Genomic DNA, 15,848 nt, shown 5'->3' with positions numbered 1-15,848 from the left:
AGCTATTTCAACAAACCAGCAAAGCAATCTAGACTTCCTCATTGTCCTCCCTCCACTGTTCCTTCTTTTCCAGTCTTTTACCCTTGTTAACAGGATGTCTGTTTTCTTCATTCCAAGGCAATCAAGAGTTATTGACCAAAGCCATGGGGATCAGGACTATTACAAATTCATACCCATCTAATCTCAGATCTTTCTTGCTGTTTTGAACCATTGCTATTTTCTGTAGTGCTGTTTCCAACCCCATTTTTCCTAGATTCTCTATCCCACTCCACCATCCTTTTTATTCTCAAAAGAATGACCTCGGAAAAGCAAGGCCAGTCAGTGTGACTTCCCTAAATGTTTAGCTACTTCAAAATCTCTCTGTACATTCTCCTCTAACCTGTCCGCCTCTCTCCCTCTTGATCTAATGATCTCCTCTGAGACTTTAATTCTTTCATTATCTCCTCTTTAAAAATGGATAATTACATTTTTATTTTCTCTCAATTAGTCCCTTGCCTTTTCTGAAAACATGCTTGAATCTTTCCTGTTTTCCAAAAAAGAAAATCCTCTGCCGCTTCCTCTTCAATTCATTGCCCTGATGCCCTTCTTTGCTTTACTGTTAAATATTGTTACCACCTCCTTGCTCTTTAACCAAATGCCTGCGCAAGGACACACACACACACACACACACACACACAAGCAGTGGGAGGGGCAGAGAGAGAGGTAAAGAGAGAATCCTCAAGCAGACCCCCTGCCGAGCACAGAGCCCAATGCAGGTGGGGGTGGGGGGTGACGCAGGGCCTGATCCCAGGACCCCAAGATCACAACCCAAGTGAAATCAAGACTTGGGTGCTTAACCAGCTGAGCCACCAGGTGCCCCTGTCCTCTCCATCTTTTAGTTTCTCTGTCACTTTTCTCCTGGTTCTTCTCCTTACCCCTTTGATCGTGTGTATCTGTGTCCCTTGCCAACTTTTGCCCAGGTTTCCATCTTTTTTTTTTTTTTTTTTTTGAGAGAGAGAGAGAGAGAGAGAGAGAAACAGCATGAGAGGGGATAGGGTCAGAGGGAGAAGCAGGCTCCCCGCTGAGCCGGGAGCCCGATGTGGGACTTGATCCCAGGACTCCGGGATCACGACCCGAGCCGAAGGCAGTCGCTTAACCAACTGAGCCACCCAGGTGCCCCCAGGTTTCCATCTTGAGGCTCTTTTTTTCTTTCTCCTTTGGTGATCTCATCTACTTCCACAACTTTATTTACATATATGTGAAGAAGCTTTATTCATAGTTACCTTCTACTTTTCTCCCAAACTCTATGTCTACATTTCCTAGACCTCTAAAATTTTAGCTCTGGAGGAGATCTCAGAGGTCTATAAAGACCTCATTGCCTGGATATCTCCACAAAATGTCCCACTGGTTTTAAAAAGTCAAAACTGAACACCTCATTTTCTGTTCTTTCAATTCCATTCCCAAATTGACTCCTCGTCTTGAATTTATTGTTTCTGCAGTCACCCTGAAGCCAATGGCCTCCTCATTCCCTATATTCACCCAGATGTTAATCTCATAGACTCCATTGCCACAGACCTTCTCAATTAGGTTCACAGTTTTCTACTCTCAACTATCACATTTCTAGTTTAAATCTCAATTATCTCCCACCTAGAATATTGCAGTACACTCCTGGCTAGAGTGCCAGGTCTCTGGTGTCTTTCTGCCTGGAGTTCTGAATTTTTTTTATTCATTACCTCCAAATTAATCTTCCTAAAGGGCAGTTCTGATCTACCACTCTCTGGCCTAAAAATCTTAAATGTCTCTGATGGATTACTGAATTATTCACAAGTTCTTTATCCTGGCATTGAAAGCCCTACATATCTGCTCTCAATTCTGGTTTTTTTGGCCTTCATTTTGAGCCCTTCACCTAGAATACCCTTCCTTCCTTCATCTTTACTCAGCAAACTGCTAAGTTCTTTAAAACTTATTTCAGGAGTGCCTGGGTGGTTCAGTTGGTTAAGGGTCCCACTCGATTTCAGCTCAGGTCATGAACTTACGAGCCCCCCCCACTTCAGGCTCTGCGCTGTCCTGGAGCCTGCTTAAGATTCTCTCTCTCTGCCCCTCCCCTCCCCCACCACCGCACTCTCTCTTAACAAAACAAAACAAAACAAAACTTATTTCAAATACCACCTCCCTCATGAAGTCTTTTTTTTTTGGGGGGGGGGGTGGAATCTAAACTGAATTAGTCTTCCTTTGAACCCCTATAAACACTTTAACACTTTTATTTCAATGCTTACCAGATTTTGCTTCTATAATAATCTGTGCTTCTCAGACTTTTCCAGAAGTACACCTAATTATACAGAAAAATGAGCAGATAGCCCCAAGGCTGTCACAAGAAGCTGCCTGGAAAATTAAATTTTATTATGAATTTTGCAGTGTTAATCAGTATTAGACTGTTTGTTTTTAATATAAAACTGTGGACTAACGCTCCAGTAAGATGTGTCTACAATCTTGTCTCGGGGATTTAGGTTATACCTGGCACACTGTGAAAACCCTCCCCACATGCCCACTAAACTAAGCTTTCTACAGGCAGAGACTGTCTTACTCTATGTGTACCCCTGTAAAACTAATACGTTACCATCTACACACAAACACTCAAGAAATATTGTTGAACTGTGACTCAGGATACGTTAACTAGTATTAACTGTATTTACTAAACGTTTACCAGGTACCTAGAACTGTGCTTTCCGTTTCAAGGAACTTATTCTCCATGGGCTGACCCTGAACAAGTATAAAACTGTACAGATGCGTTAAATAATGGAACGTAAAGCCATCTGTGCAAGACAACTTGGTTTGGGGTCCCAGTCTCTCCGTTTTCCATACGCCAAGTACATACATTGCAATAGTAATTTGTACCAACTTAAGGTGCACTCTGACCTCCAAATTATTTTCTGGAAATTGATAATTTTCTGCTAACACTGAGCAAAGCTTAATCCTCTCCATCTGAAAATGAAAGGTCTCCAGCCTTCCTCTCCAGTGTGAAGCTCAGCAAAGCCTTCCGTACACCAGGTGCTAGCGATGAAGGGAATCTGGTCCCACCAAAGGAGCAAAAATGCCAAACCTAGCAGCGCCGCCCCCTTAAATCCCCCACGGGCTTCCAATTGGTCCTTGGGGCTCACTCTCTTTCCAGATTGGTGTTTCAGCTTGCCCGTCACCTCCAAAGACCCCCACCTTTAGCCGGTGACTATTGGTAGATCGTTACGTCATTGCTCCATCTACCCCACTTCCATTGGCTCCCATTGGAAGGGGCGGCCACAACGTCACAGGCAAGGGCCGCCATTTTGACTGAGCAACCGTAGTGACAGGAGCCGAAGAAGCAGCTCAGGTTGTCCCCGTTTCCCCTCCCCCTTCCCTTCTCCGGTTGATTTCCCGGGCCCCCTACACTCCACAGTCCTGGTCCCGCCATGTCCCAGAAACAAGAAGAGGATATCCCTGCGGAGGAAACCGGCGAGGAGAAGCAGGTGAAATGGAGGGGGTGCGGGCGGGCGAGCCGGGGGCGACTGTGATGGGGCGGGAGACGGTCTCCCACCAGTGCGGATTGGTCGCCATGGTCTCAAGCTCTGCAGGGGTTGGCCACTTCTTGCATCACGCCGGGTGAGCTTCAACACAGCTTGCAGCTCTGGCGCTGATTAGTTGGGCCCACTGTCAGTCACTGCCGTGCTCTTCCTGATTGGCCAATAGGCCTACCGCTCTGCTCATGGAAGCTGTGCTATCATTGGCCAAGCTTGGGCGCGGGGCGGGTGTTTGGAAAGACTGGGTGAATGAAAGGGGATGGTGGTACCGGGAAGCGATGTGTGTTATTGGTTAATGGGGGCAAATGACCCAACCACCAGGCTGGGGCCCGCATCAGAAAAATAGAGGTGGAGGTAGAGACGTTTAAAAGACCAGCACTGGGAGAAGGGAGAAGAAGTAATTAAAATCATGGCTAGTTTAAGGCGGCAACTTTCTCAAGAGACCTATTTTGACATTTGGGGATGGTCGGTTGCCCATCCTCAGGCACGAACGAATAGGCTTGAAGAGGACTAGAGTTTCATACAGAATAATGGAGGTTAAACCTAGAAAAGACACCAAAAGAGTCGTGACAAGAATGACGCCACCGTCTTTCCACCACCACCCCGACTTCCAAGGCAGTGGGACTTAGTTCATCCACAATTCTCTGATGAAAAAACCCCAAGTAAACCTCTTCTTGTGGCTTGTATTTGACTTACAACATTTAGTCCTGGGCTCCGGGATTCATGAAAGGCACCTGGTTATAACTGTGCCGGATTGTCAAGGGAAGGGAATATAGTTCCATTAAAAAAAGCCACAAGTTTGGTTTTAGGTCCTTGTAAAAAGTCACCAAAGAAAAGAGCATCAGGGCCACAAAAAGCAAGAAGAGAGTAATAACAACAGCGTGAGCCTCCTGCAAACCAGTTGCATGCTCTTGGCATGTTCCCCAAACTTCCATCATTTGCCCCATTTGGGAAGGTGTTTACTTTTGGGCAACAACTGTGGGTAAATACTAGTGAACCTCCTGTATCTTAATTTTCCCGAGGTTAAAAACAGTGTCATTTTCATCTCTGTTTACCTGTCACCTTCCTACCTAATGTTTATGGAAATGCTGAAGCGATGTTGTTCATTACTAGGGTGGAGATTTTTGGAGAAGGCCACACAGCTCTAGTCTCTCCATAGAGAGACTTATCAGATGACTACCTTAGACTCTGGATAAGAAGGAACATCTCAGTAGAATTATCCCCTTTGATTTTCTGTTTGACCTGTACTGTGTGTTAGGGACAGCTAGGGAACTTTACTGCTCATCTTGGGTCACCAGAAGCCCTGGTTAGCTCTTTTCTCTCTTTGTCTTCCCTAACTTCTGTGCTGAATGAGCTATGGTTTGCTCTTGATTGAAGTATTTTGTTTAGGTGTTATCTTTAACCCAATACTCCCAAGTCACTGAGGTGGTTCCTTGGGCATAGTGTGAGAAGCAGCTTGTTTTTTTGTTTGTTTGTTTTTGTTTTTTCCTCACAATACAGTCGTCTTGAGCTTCAGGGATTTGAACAAAGGTCTAGCTATATTTAGGAGCAGAATAGAGCCAGTATGTTCACAAGAGGGTGGACCTCTAGGAAAAGTTGATAGTATAAAAGTTATTAGATATTAGAAGCAGTTGCTTCTGGGGCGCCTGGGTGGCTCAGTTGGTTAAGAAGCAGTTGCTTCTCAGTTTTTAATTTAATTGGCCCATTTGTTTCCTCCAGGACACACAGGAGAAAGAAGGTATTCTCCCTGAGAGAGCCGAGGAGGCAAAGCTAAAGGCCAAATATCCAAGCCTAGGACAAAAGCCTGGAGGCTCCGACTTCCTCATGAAGAGACTCCAGAAAGGGGTATGGGACGCAATCTCTTATCCTTTTACTTTGGAGCCAAAGGGGGCTTTAGGGATGAGAACTGTAGAGCTTCTCCTGAATGCTTATCTGGAGGTTTTGTTGTTGGGCAGTAGTAGAGAGGAATCAGAAACTTATAAAGAGCAAGGCAAATAATTATAAATCCCTGATATGGTATCATACAGGATGTTAAGGCTTAATGTTGAGACATTTGGGTATGGGGACATTGGGGGATTGAGGGAAAGAAGGACATTAGAAACTGAAATAATGACTCCTCCGGGCATTTGTGTGTTTAGATGGTGGGAGTTTTAGGACTGCACTTTCTAAGATTAGAGCTAAATTTTGGGGTGCATGATTTCAAAAAAAGATCAAACCATCTGTCCTATAGATTTCTTCAACTTGAAATGAATAGACCCTTGAAATTAGTACCAGCCATTAACTCTACTCCCTCAAGAGACTTATATTTCCATCCAGAGTGGTCCTCCTTACCAAGGGAGGATCTGCCTTCATAGCCATCTAATTCCTGATCAGGTTTCTCTGTCCCCAGATGTACCTAAAACTAACTGAGGGATTGTAAGTCATTAAACTGGAGTGTGTTCCTAGGTGTGGATGAAATGGACAGCAAAACAGATCCCTGTGGAGAGTCCTAGTTATTGAGTCTTAGTCACAGATGATGATGTGATGCTGATTTGCAGTTTACCTTGCTGTAGGCAAGGCAGGCGTGGGCAGGCTGTCACAGCCATGGAACATGTGTGGGAGCAGTGGGAGTCAGAGGAAAAGTACATTATCCTCATGAACGAGCCCAGTTTCTATTCATGGTCTGAGGGAATCATTTTTAATTTTGAGGTTGTTGAATTGAGGTTGATCTCCTGCTGGTTGCTAGGATAGCCCCAGATTGACTATTCTTTATATCTTACCATTTATTTCCTCAGCACCAAGTCCATTGGAGACTGACCGGTCCCAAGTAAGCCTTTATGAATAATCAGTAATTTGGTTGAACTATCCTGTACTGATGGGTGTATAAAGGATGTAGGGGCTGTCTCTTAACTCCTAAAATCTATACCGTAGCTAGGAAACTGCTTACATACCTGAAAAGGTCAGAACACATTGGGGAGAAGACATAAGTACATGTAATTAATGCTAAACTATGTGTGCATGAGGTTAATCAAGGAGCACTGGAAAGATCTAAGTTGATGAGGGTTTATAATGGATGAGAGTCTCCTTGCTTTTGAGGTAGGCCAGAGTTCCTCACTCACTTAAACATCCCTCTTGTTTCTTAGCAAAAGTACTTTGACTCAGGAGACTACAACATGGCCAAAGCCAAGATGAAGAATAAGCAGCTGCCAAGTGCAGGACCAGACAAGAACCTGGTGACTGGTGATCACATCCCCACCCCACAGGATCTGCCCCAGAGAAAGTCCTCGCTCGTCACCAGCAAGCTTGCGGGGTAACCTGGGCCCCCCCGTCCCCTTCCTCACCCACTGGACTTTTATATATCATAGGCAGGGATGGAATGAGCGCCTAGTTAGCTCTTTTCAGCTTGCTAGGCAGAAATGACTGTGATTCTGCTGGGGGCTTCTGAGAAGGTGATGTGGGTTGGAAAGGGGTTCTGAGTTCATTTCTTTGATTAAATTGAGATTTCCACACCCTCACTGTAGCCCAGGTACATTTGGCCTGATGAGAATGACCAGAGACTAGGATTGGATAATGCTGCAAACGCTTTTTTTCCTATTGTATGAGAAACTGGGGAGATGTGATTTTTTCCTTTTGGAAGAGCATATCCCCAGATTGGTTAGGCTAAGCCTTGGGAATAATTTGGTAGGTTTACATCCAGAGGCTAACCTGACATAGTTGGGAAAGATAGATTGAATGAGATCTGTTTTCTGTGCTTCTGAGTGTTTTTTCCCTTAGGCTGCTATTGCTTCGTGTTTCCATTATGGCAGGTTTAGAGAATCCTCAAAAAGAAAAAGTGATTTGCTTTCCTAAAACTACAATGCCCACTTAACCTCCCTTACCCAGTGAGTGTCTTTGACAGTTTGCCCTGGCTCTTAAGTAATGTAAAGATTGGAGAACATCATTTACATGAAATGGGCACCTTCTCTCTCTCTTCCAGCATGTTGCTTTTGCAAGTATGGGGTAGTGGAAAGAGCACTGGGTTTGGAGTTAAGATATCTGGGTTCCAGTTGCACTCTGTCTGAGCAGAACTGATGTGTAACCTTGGTCAAGTCATTTAACCTCTATGGATTTCTATTTCCTCATCTGTAAAAGAGCTGAATGTAGATAAGGTTGATTCAAATTTTAAAAATCGTATAACTGCCAGCTGAAAAAAAGTCTTTGGTATTCATTGTAAAACTAAGTGAGGAAGACCTGTGGATGAGCCTGCAGAGGGGAACTGTTTGAAGACTACATGGGGAGAGAGGACATTGAGATTTCGGAGTTACAAATTCAGTCAGGAGGGCCTCATAAGTATCATGGTCTAAAGGGTCAAGGAAAAAGTTTTAAGAAGCTAGCTTCTATGGAAACTTTGTGCCTTTGCCCCCCCCCCCCCCCCGGCCTCCAGTCTGGACCTTTGCTGCTAAAAAGCTGCTCTGGCAGCCCAGCTGTGGGCCTGAGGACACATGCTCAGTCACGCACATGTGGTGGAGTCCCACGTTTGAGATGTAATCAGATGTCAGGGATAGCATTGTTAGGGAGAACAGAAGAAAAGGGACAAGCTGAAGCCAGCCTCCGGGCCTTGGTACTATGGCTGGGCTAGAGCAGCAGGTTCTTAGGAGATGATTCACCTGGGAGGAAGCTGGTGGGGGAAGGTGGTCAGGGAGAGAGAAATCTCTAAGAAACCTCTGCCTTCCTAGAGCTCAGTAACTCAGCTCCTGTGGGATGAGAAGCAGCAATGCGGATTCGTGAGCAGGTAGAGGAGAGGGGTGCAGGTGGCCAGCACCTTCGGTCTATTTAACTTGGCCTGAATCCTCCTCCCAGTCAGGACACAGAGGGCCACGGGGAGAACTAATTGCAAGAGGGCAAGATTCTATAATCCTCTCTTGCCCTTTCACCTCATAAACTCTGATACGCCAAACATTTGGCCTGATGAGAATGACCATGAACTTGCTGATGCGCACGCGGGGTGATGGCAGGTGTGTATACTTCTTTCCTGGCCAGCCATTCACTTTTCAGGCTATCGCTCAGATTGGATAGGAGAGAGTTGGTGAGGAAGGAATGGAGAGAGCAGGATCCCTGGATTCCCTGGCCCCCAGACTCCTTTGACTGTCACTTGTAATTGTATATAATTTTTGTGTTTCTTGCACCATTCCTCATGCTGTCTTCCTTAGTCTAAAGTCCATGTGGGAAGGGGAAAATGCTGAACATCCTTGTATAGTTTCCTCAACTGTCCGAGCCATGTTGTACATAGATATGTCATGTTATTATATATATAAATATATATATAATTTTGTACGTTTTCTTCATCTCCGATCTTCTCGAATTTTGTACTTTTTTCTTTTCTGTCTGAGCTGCTTTCTCTATTGGTCATTTGAATCCTCAAGACTGAGGTCACAAGTCTGTTTTTTCAGTAAGGAATAGAAGAAATAGAGAAATCAGAAAACTGTTGGTCCCGCTCGCTCCCTCTCTACCTGGTCATCTTCAAGGCTGAGAAAACAAAGAAACAAGCCACATTCTGTATTTGCCGCCTGTTTCCACAGCATGAAATACATCACTTCCATGGCAAGAAGGCTCATTCCCAAATCCAAATCCAAATCGCTTCGATTAAACCTGGATTATTAAATCCACTCAGAACAGCCTGTGTATTGCCGGGCCCTGGCTTCCATGCCATCGCCTCCTCATCACTGGGTGCCCCCGTCAGCCTCTGCTGCTGCACGTGCCTATGCCATGCCTGTGGAAGCAAGCCTGCTCCAAGCCAGGCAGCCTGAGCCCCTGCAAACCTCCAATTACTTTGATCTTGTCTAAAGAATTTTCTGTACTGTTTTCATGGCCATCTCCAGAAAGACAGAGAACACTGTTTTGTAGATAGAAAAACCCTGAAATTCTCTCTCCCTCTCTCCTTCTCTCTCTTCCCCTCCTCCCTTTCCTCCCTCTTTCCCCCTTCTCTCTCTCTCTCTCTTCCTGTCTCTCCCTCTCCCCTCCCCCCTCCCCCCTCCTCTCTCCTCTGTCTCTCTGTCTCTCTCCGACTCTCTGCGGATCGGATTCAGGCTTATGCCAGGTAGCCTAATGATTGTTAAGTATGGAAGAGTCACGGGGTAGGGACTGGGATGGAACTTCGGGTTTTTTCCCTTATTACTTGACAGTGTTTTCTTTTTCTTCTTCTGTGTTCGTCCGCAGCGGCCAAGTTGAATGATGTTGCCCGGGGCTCCGCCAGATCCTGAGACGCTGCCCTCCTGGGTCCTGTGCTGGCTCCTGCCCCTCCCTGCTTTTGCAGCCAGGGGTCAGGAGGTGGCTCGGGCGCGGGCTGGAGAGGCAGAAGCCCCTGCCCGGCGGTGTCCCAGCGCATGGGGCCCCTTGGGCTGAGCACCAAGACCCTGAACCTTTTTTGTTTTACCTTTTTTCCAAATAACTGTTGGGAGAAATCTCAGTGAAATCCTGGCGGGGATGGGAGGGGGTGGGTGGGACGCGGGTGTGGTGTTTGAGAGGGTGGGGTGGGAAATTTGGGGGGATATGAAATAGGGCTTGGAGTTGATAAAAACATGCCTGACTATCCTCCTTCCTAACCATGTGGCTGGTGTGGGATGGGTATGAGGGGGAGGAGTGGAGTAGACTCCAGATGAGGAGTTCCAATTCAGCTCTGTAGAGAAATGCCTTGTTTGCTTGGATGTGGCTGGGGATCTGGTGTCAGATAAAAGAAACTGTCCGTCTAAATATGACAGATGCAGACAGCTCCTCTGGTTCTGCAGAGCAAGCTGAGAACACAATTAATGTTAATTGTTCGTTGAAAAAAGTGCTGTCCTTGAAATAGACTTACTGTGGGGAGAAGGGCAGTGAGTGTGGGGAAAGGGGGCCATGAGCGTGGGGAGCCCCACAGAGCCCAGGAGACTTTTTCAGTATTTGAAATAAAAAAAAAAGAAGACAACCCACAAAAAAACACAACCCAGAAATACTCTGAAGCAGTTGGTGTGTTTTATTGGGGTTTGGGGAAAGGGAAGAAAATGAAACTGAAGACACCATTCAGGGGAGAAGCTGGTGTGGAGTCCTGAGTTCTAAGGAACAGGGGCCCTTAATAGGGGATGTGACTGGGCTTCCCACTTCCATCACTCAGGGAGAGCGAGTAGGGATGTTAGCATATAGATCTGGGCTTTTCCTGACTCCCGTCTATCCTTTTGTTTCTGTAGCTAATGTAGAAGATGCCTCAACCTCAGGTTTTGGCTCACAAAATGAAGAATTTGATCTAAATAGTTTATTAACACCTAGAGCTTAGTTCAGGCTAAGCAAAAAAGAGAAGCCCACTCTTCCTTTTCCCTTTCAGTCTTCCATTCCTTCACAAGTTCTCATGTCTGTGAAGGAGAAATGTGACCTCTAGTAATAAGCCAAAAGGAACTCAAGCCTTTCTGCTTGTGGCCAGCAGGAGGCAGAGTGACTTCTTTCCTCCCCACCTCCCAAGCATCGACTGCAAGAAGTTACAAACTGCTTGTGAATGTATTATAGAAAAGAATGTTACCAACAAACTCACACCTGTCTCCCCGACACACACCAACATTGACATGTATCTCTTTGCCTATTTTGCCCAACTTTGAGGAGAGTATATTTTCCCAAATGTGATTGGCTTCTCAAATGAGTATGCATCAAGGAAGATAAACAAGGTCCAGTAGACATAGATATTCCAGAGAACTCTCCATCTTATTGAAGGGGAAGGGCACTTCTAAACTGGACTAGGAATGTTGTTCTCAGTATCTGACTCATTCTTAATGATCCTTAATCAGAAGTTTTCCAAATATGTTTTCAGCTACTCAGGATGTTACTGACTTGCACTCTCCTGATTTAGCCAGGGGATTGTGATGCCTCCCAACCACTGGCCTTTCTGAGTGAGCCCGTGGTATGGAGATACATTAAAAACATTCCCTACTTTTGTGGGGTTTATTGTCTTTGTGGAAGAAAAGCTATGCAAAAGTTCACATGCTTCAGAAGTTATAAACTCAAAGCAAGGAGCTACACATACACAAATTAGTAGAATGTTTACTGTCTTGGGGTTAGTGAGTCTTCTCAACCCTCCTATTCCCCTTAAACCAATCCCATGACTTCTGAGCATGCCATCCCTAGTGTATGTTTGCCACGTGGATACAGCTGGGGAGTGAGATCAGTGAGGCTGAATGTGGGGGGATCATTCAGTGCAGTTTCGTTTTTAATACAGGTAAAGTTGAAGTATAGAAATAAATTACTTATAAGGTGGCAAAGTTAGTTCGCTGAAGAGCTTGAGATAGTATCTAGGCTTTTTTTTTTTTTTTTAAGAAGGCTCCACGCTGGGTATGGAGCCCAGCCCTGGGCTTGAACTCAGGACCCTGAGATCAAGACCTGAGCTGAGATCAAGAGTCGGACGCTCAACTAACTGAGCCATGCAGGCGTCCCATATCTAGGCTTTTATATGACTTTTCCATTATTCCTGGTTTTCCTGGTCCTTAGTTTTAAGCTGTAGTCTTAGGAATCCTGGGTGCCAAGAAAGGATTATGGCAATCTCTATTGTGGTGTAAAACCTTGCCATTCCTTCTCCCTCACTCCCATACTGCGGGGCCATGCAACCAGAACAGACTGCTCTGCACTGCTCCAAATGGCGATTCCTGCCCATATTCCAGAGAGTGGAGTCAAGAGTTCTTCCATTCCTCCCAACATGGCTGAGTGATGATTCTGCTGACAAGCCTCTCAGCCATCTGATACATAGGGTGGTAGGGACGAAGTCACCATGATTCTTGTCCAGCAGCATTTATTTTGAGCTAATGTGGCCTGGGCATGGAAAATGCAGGCAAAAGCAAGCTAACTTGGGAGAGTCACCGTTGAGAATATCTGCAGTGAGCAAGCAGCCCTCGGGTGTGTAGTGCCCTCTGCTGGGCCTTTGAGGGGGTTACCAAGGAAAGGGAAGCTAAGCTGCGACAGAGGCATACAAATAAATGCAAATTCATGTAGTTCTACACAGAATGCCAAGAGCCAAGGGAAGGAGAGTCAGGAGAGGAGTTGTTAGCTGAAATTTTCTTAGAGATGGGGGACTTACTAATGATAAGGTGAGGCCTCCCATGCTTGGGCAAGAATATGTTCATTCACATGTAACTGTTGAACACACTTTGCAATTAGAAATATTAGCTATTGTTGGGCAGATAGACAGCGTAAGAAATGGTGTCTGCCCTGGAGGAACTTGAAGCCGCATTGAGACAAAACTACATATGATGCAAGACTGCATAGCATCAGTCAGGCTGTGGTAAAAGAATTCTGAGGGGTGCCTGGGTGGCGCAGTCGGTTAAGCGACGAACTCTTGGTTCCGGCTCAGGTCATGATCTTAGGGTCATGAGATTGAGCCGTGTGTCAGGCTCCATGCTCAGCTCAGAGTCCGTTTGGGTTTTCTCTCTCGCTCTCTCTTTCAAATAAATAAATCTTTTTAAAAAAAATCTCAGGGGCACCTGGGTGGCTCAGTCGGTTAAGGGTCTGCCTTTGGCTCAGGTCATGATCCCAGGGTCCTGGGATCAAGCCCCACATTGGGCTCCTTGCTCAGCGGGGAGCCTGCTTCTCCCTCTCCCTCTGCCTTCTGCTCCCCCTGCTTGTGTGTGCTCTCTGTCAAATAAATAAATAAAATCTTAAAAAATTCCCAGAAGGGAAAATCCAAAGGGCTGGAATCATTAGGTAAATATTACTGGTGGAAATGGAAATTGAACTGGGCCTTGAAAGTTGGATAGTACTTAAATAGTCCAGTTTGAGGGGCACTAGGTGGCACAGTCGGTTAAGCCTCTGACTCTTGATTTCGGCTCAGGTCGGGAGATCTAGCCCCAGGTCAGGCTCCGTGCTCCGCATGGAATCCTCTTAAGACTTTCCCTCTCCCTCTGCCCCTGCCCTGTCTCTCTCTAAAAATAAATAAATCTTCAAAAAAATAATAAATGAATAGTCCAGTTCAGTTACTTAATAAGAGCCCAAAATATGCCAGGCACTGTGCTAAAATATAAGTGATATGTGGGTGCTTTCTTTTTCCACATGAAGAAACCATACTATATTGTTAAACTTGGGTCGTAGAGGCCTAGCTACGTAGAGAAAGAGGGATGAGTAAATAATTGCTCAATGTTTTGAGTACTTAGGATGTGTCAAGCCCCATGCTACGTGCTTAACTTACACCCTCTCATTTATTCCTCACAGCAGTTCTATGAGTAGGCAGTCAGACTGCTGCCATTATACAAGTGAGGAAACTAAAACAATAACTTGCCCAAGTCACACAGCTTCTGAGAGTGGAGGCAGGAGTCACTCCAATGCCTACAAGGGGTTCAGGAAAAGAGTAATCAGGAATACTTTCATGGAGTAAGTTCTGAGAGAGGAGCAGGATTTCTCCAGAAAGATAAGGTGATCAGGGGCATTTTGGTAGACAGACCAACACTTAGACAAGGATGAGACAGTGTGGAATGGGTGGTGCTTCAGCAGCAGTATCGGGTCCTAGGGAGTGGCTGGTCCAAGGCCAAGAAGGCAGGCAGGAGCTAGGTTACAGAGGATATGGCAGGCAGGCAGGCCCAGGGACCTCTGAGGGGATGGCAGAGAAAAGACCTGGTCAGATCTGTGTTTTAGGTAGGTTACTGCCAAATTGTGTGAAGGGCTTTAAATTAAAGGTGAAGGATTTAGGGATGGACTGGTTCTAGTGTCAAGCTGTCTGGTTTTAAATTCTGATTTTGATATATTTTGGTAACTCAGGACAAGTTTCCTAAACTGTTTGCTTCAGTTTATTTATTTGTAAAATAGGAATGATGTGGTACCTACCATTAAGGGTGGTTGTGCTGATTAAACAAAATAAGGCGTGTAAAGCCCTTCAGGGATGTAACAGCACCTAAGAAATGGTTTCTGCCCTCAAGGCGCTTACAGACTATAGGGGGATGTGATAAAGACGGGTAGGCAGACAGAATACAAGATGGGAAAGATGGGATAAGCACAAAATGCTCTGAAAGCACTCACCTCATTTGGGAGGTGGAAGAATAGTCAGGAAAATCCTTTCACAGAAAGTAGCTTGTAAGCTGAAACCTGATGGAGTAGGACATGGTCATGTAAAGGGGTTAGATTGGGAAAGGGGGTCTTCCAAATGGAAGGACAGCATGTGAAAAGATTTAGAGGTATTGTGTTCTGGGAACTTAAAATAATTGAGGGGCACGTGGATGGCTCAGTCAGTTGAGGGTCCGACTTCTGGTTTCTGCTTGGGTCATGATCTCAGGGTCATGAGATCGGGCCCACTCAGTGGGGAGTCTGCTGGAGATTTTTTCTCTCTCTCCCTCTGCCCTCCCCCCTGCTCGTGCACTCTCTTTCTCTCTCTAAAATAAATAAATCTTTAAAAAATAATAATTGAGAGTAGCTGTAGCATACCAAACAGCAGATGGGGTGCAAAGAAATGGGTGGAGGGAGTGGAGAGTCCGATCACAAAGGGCCCTTTGGACTTGATCCTGGAGGCAATGAGAAGCTGCTGAGATTTTAAGCAAGGTAATGACATGATCAGATTGGCTCTTTAGAATAATCTTTCTGACCACGGTGTGGGCAAGAGACTGGAGAGGGTAAAATTGATGTATTTAGAGGGGCTGTTAACAGGATGGAAAAGTTAAGGGATTTGGTTGTTATGAAGGGAAAGATGATGATTCAGTTTGTGGCATAATAAATTCGAAGTAGCAATGCAACACCTAAGTGCGGACACTCCACTTAAACTGTTACCGTGGGCTAGTTATGAGTAAGACAGACTATTGTGTTGCTACAGATTAGGAACTAAAGAAGGTAAGGACAGTGGGGATGAAGAAGAGTGGACAAATCAAGAAATACACGGAAAGTACAATCAGAACTTGATGGGGGGGCGGGGTGTGCGACTTGGGAAGAGACAGGACTCTAATAAAAAATTCCTAGGTTTCTGGCCTGGGTTACTGGGTAAAGGATGATGTCATAACCTAGAGAGACACTACTACTGGAAGAGCAAGTTTAAAAAGGAAGATAATGAGTTCAGTGTTGCAGAAGGGATGATATGAGGTGCCTCTAGGACATCCAAGAGTAGATGACTGGGAAGTTACTGGATTTATGAGTCTAGAGGTTGGAGAAGTCAAAATAGGAAACTCCACTAAGTGGAGTGTCCGCACTTAGGTGTTGCATTTAACACTCTAATGACCATGGAAGTGAAAGCATATAGAGCAGAAAGACTGGAGGGCTGACCCTGATGAAAGCTAACATGTGGGGTGCCTGGGTGGCTCAGTGGTTAAGCGTCTGCCTTCGGCTCAGGTCATGATCCCAGGGTCCTGGGATCGAGCCCCGCGTCGGGCTCCCTGCTCG

The 15,848-nt window shown here is 45.6% G+C and overlaps 1 protein-coding gene across 1 annotated transcript; it reads left to right on the top strand.

Annotated features, from left to right (window-relative positions):
- The first annotated feature begins 3,289 nt into the window (after positions 1 to 3,289).
- ENSA (endosulfine alpha) lies at positions 3,290 to 11,869 on the top strand. Its single transcript, XM_021688135.2, has 4 exons — positions 3,290 to 3,479; positions 5,250 to 5,375; positions 6,653 to 6,819; positions 9,705 to 11,869. The coding sequence occupies exons 1-4, from the start codon at positions 3,423 to 3,425 to the stop codon at positions 9,718 to 9,720; spliced, it is 366 nt and encodes a 121-aa protein (XP_021543810.1). The 5' UTR covers positions 3,290 to 3,422; the 3' UTR covers positions 9,721 to 11,869.
- The last annotated feature ends 3,979 nt before the right edge of the window (positions 11,870 to 15,848 follow it).

Source organism: Neomonachus schauinslandi, chromosome 4 (assembly GCF_002201575.2).
Source record: "Neomonachus schauinslandi chromosome 4, ASM220157v2, whole genome shotgun sequence".
Taxonomy (NCBI): Eukaryota; Metazoa; Chordata; class Mammalia; order Carnivora; family Phocidae; genus Neomonachus; species Neomonachus schauinslandi.
The sequence above is the reverse complement of the archived record's forward strand: the minus strand, read 5'-3'. Positions and strand labels throughout refer to the sequence as shown.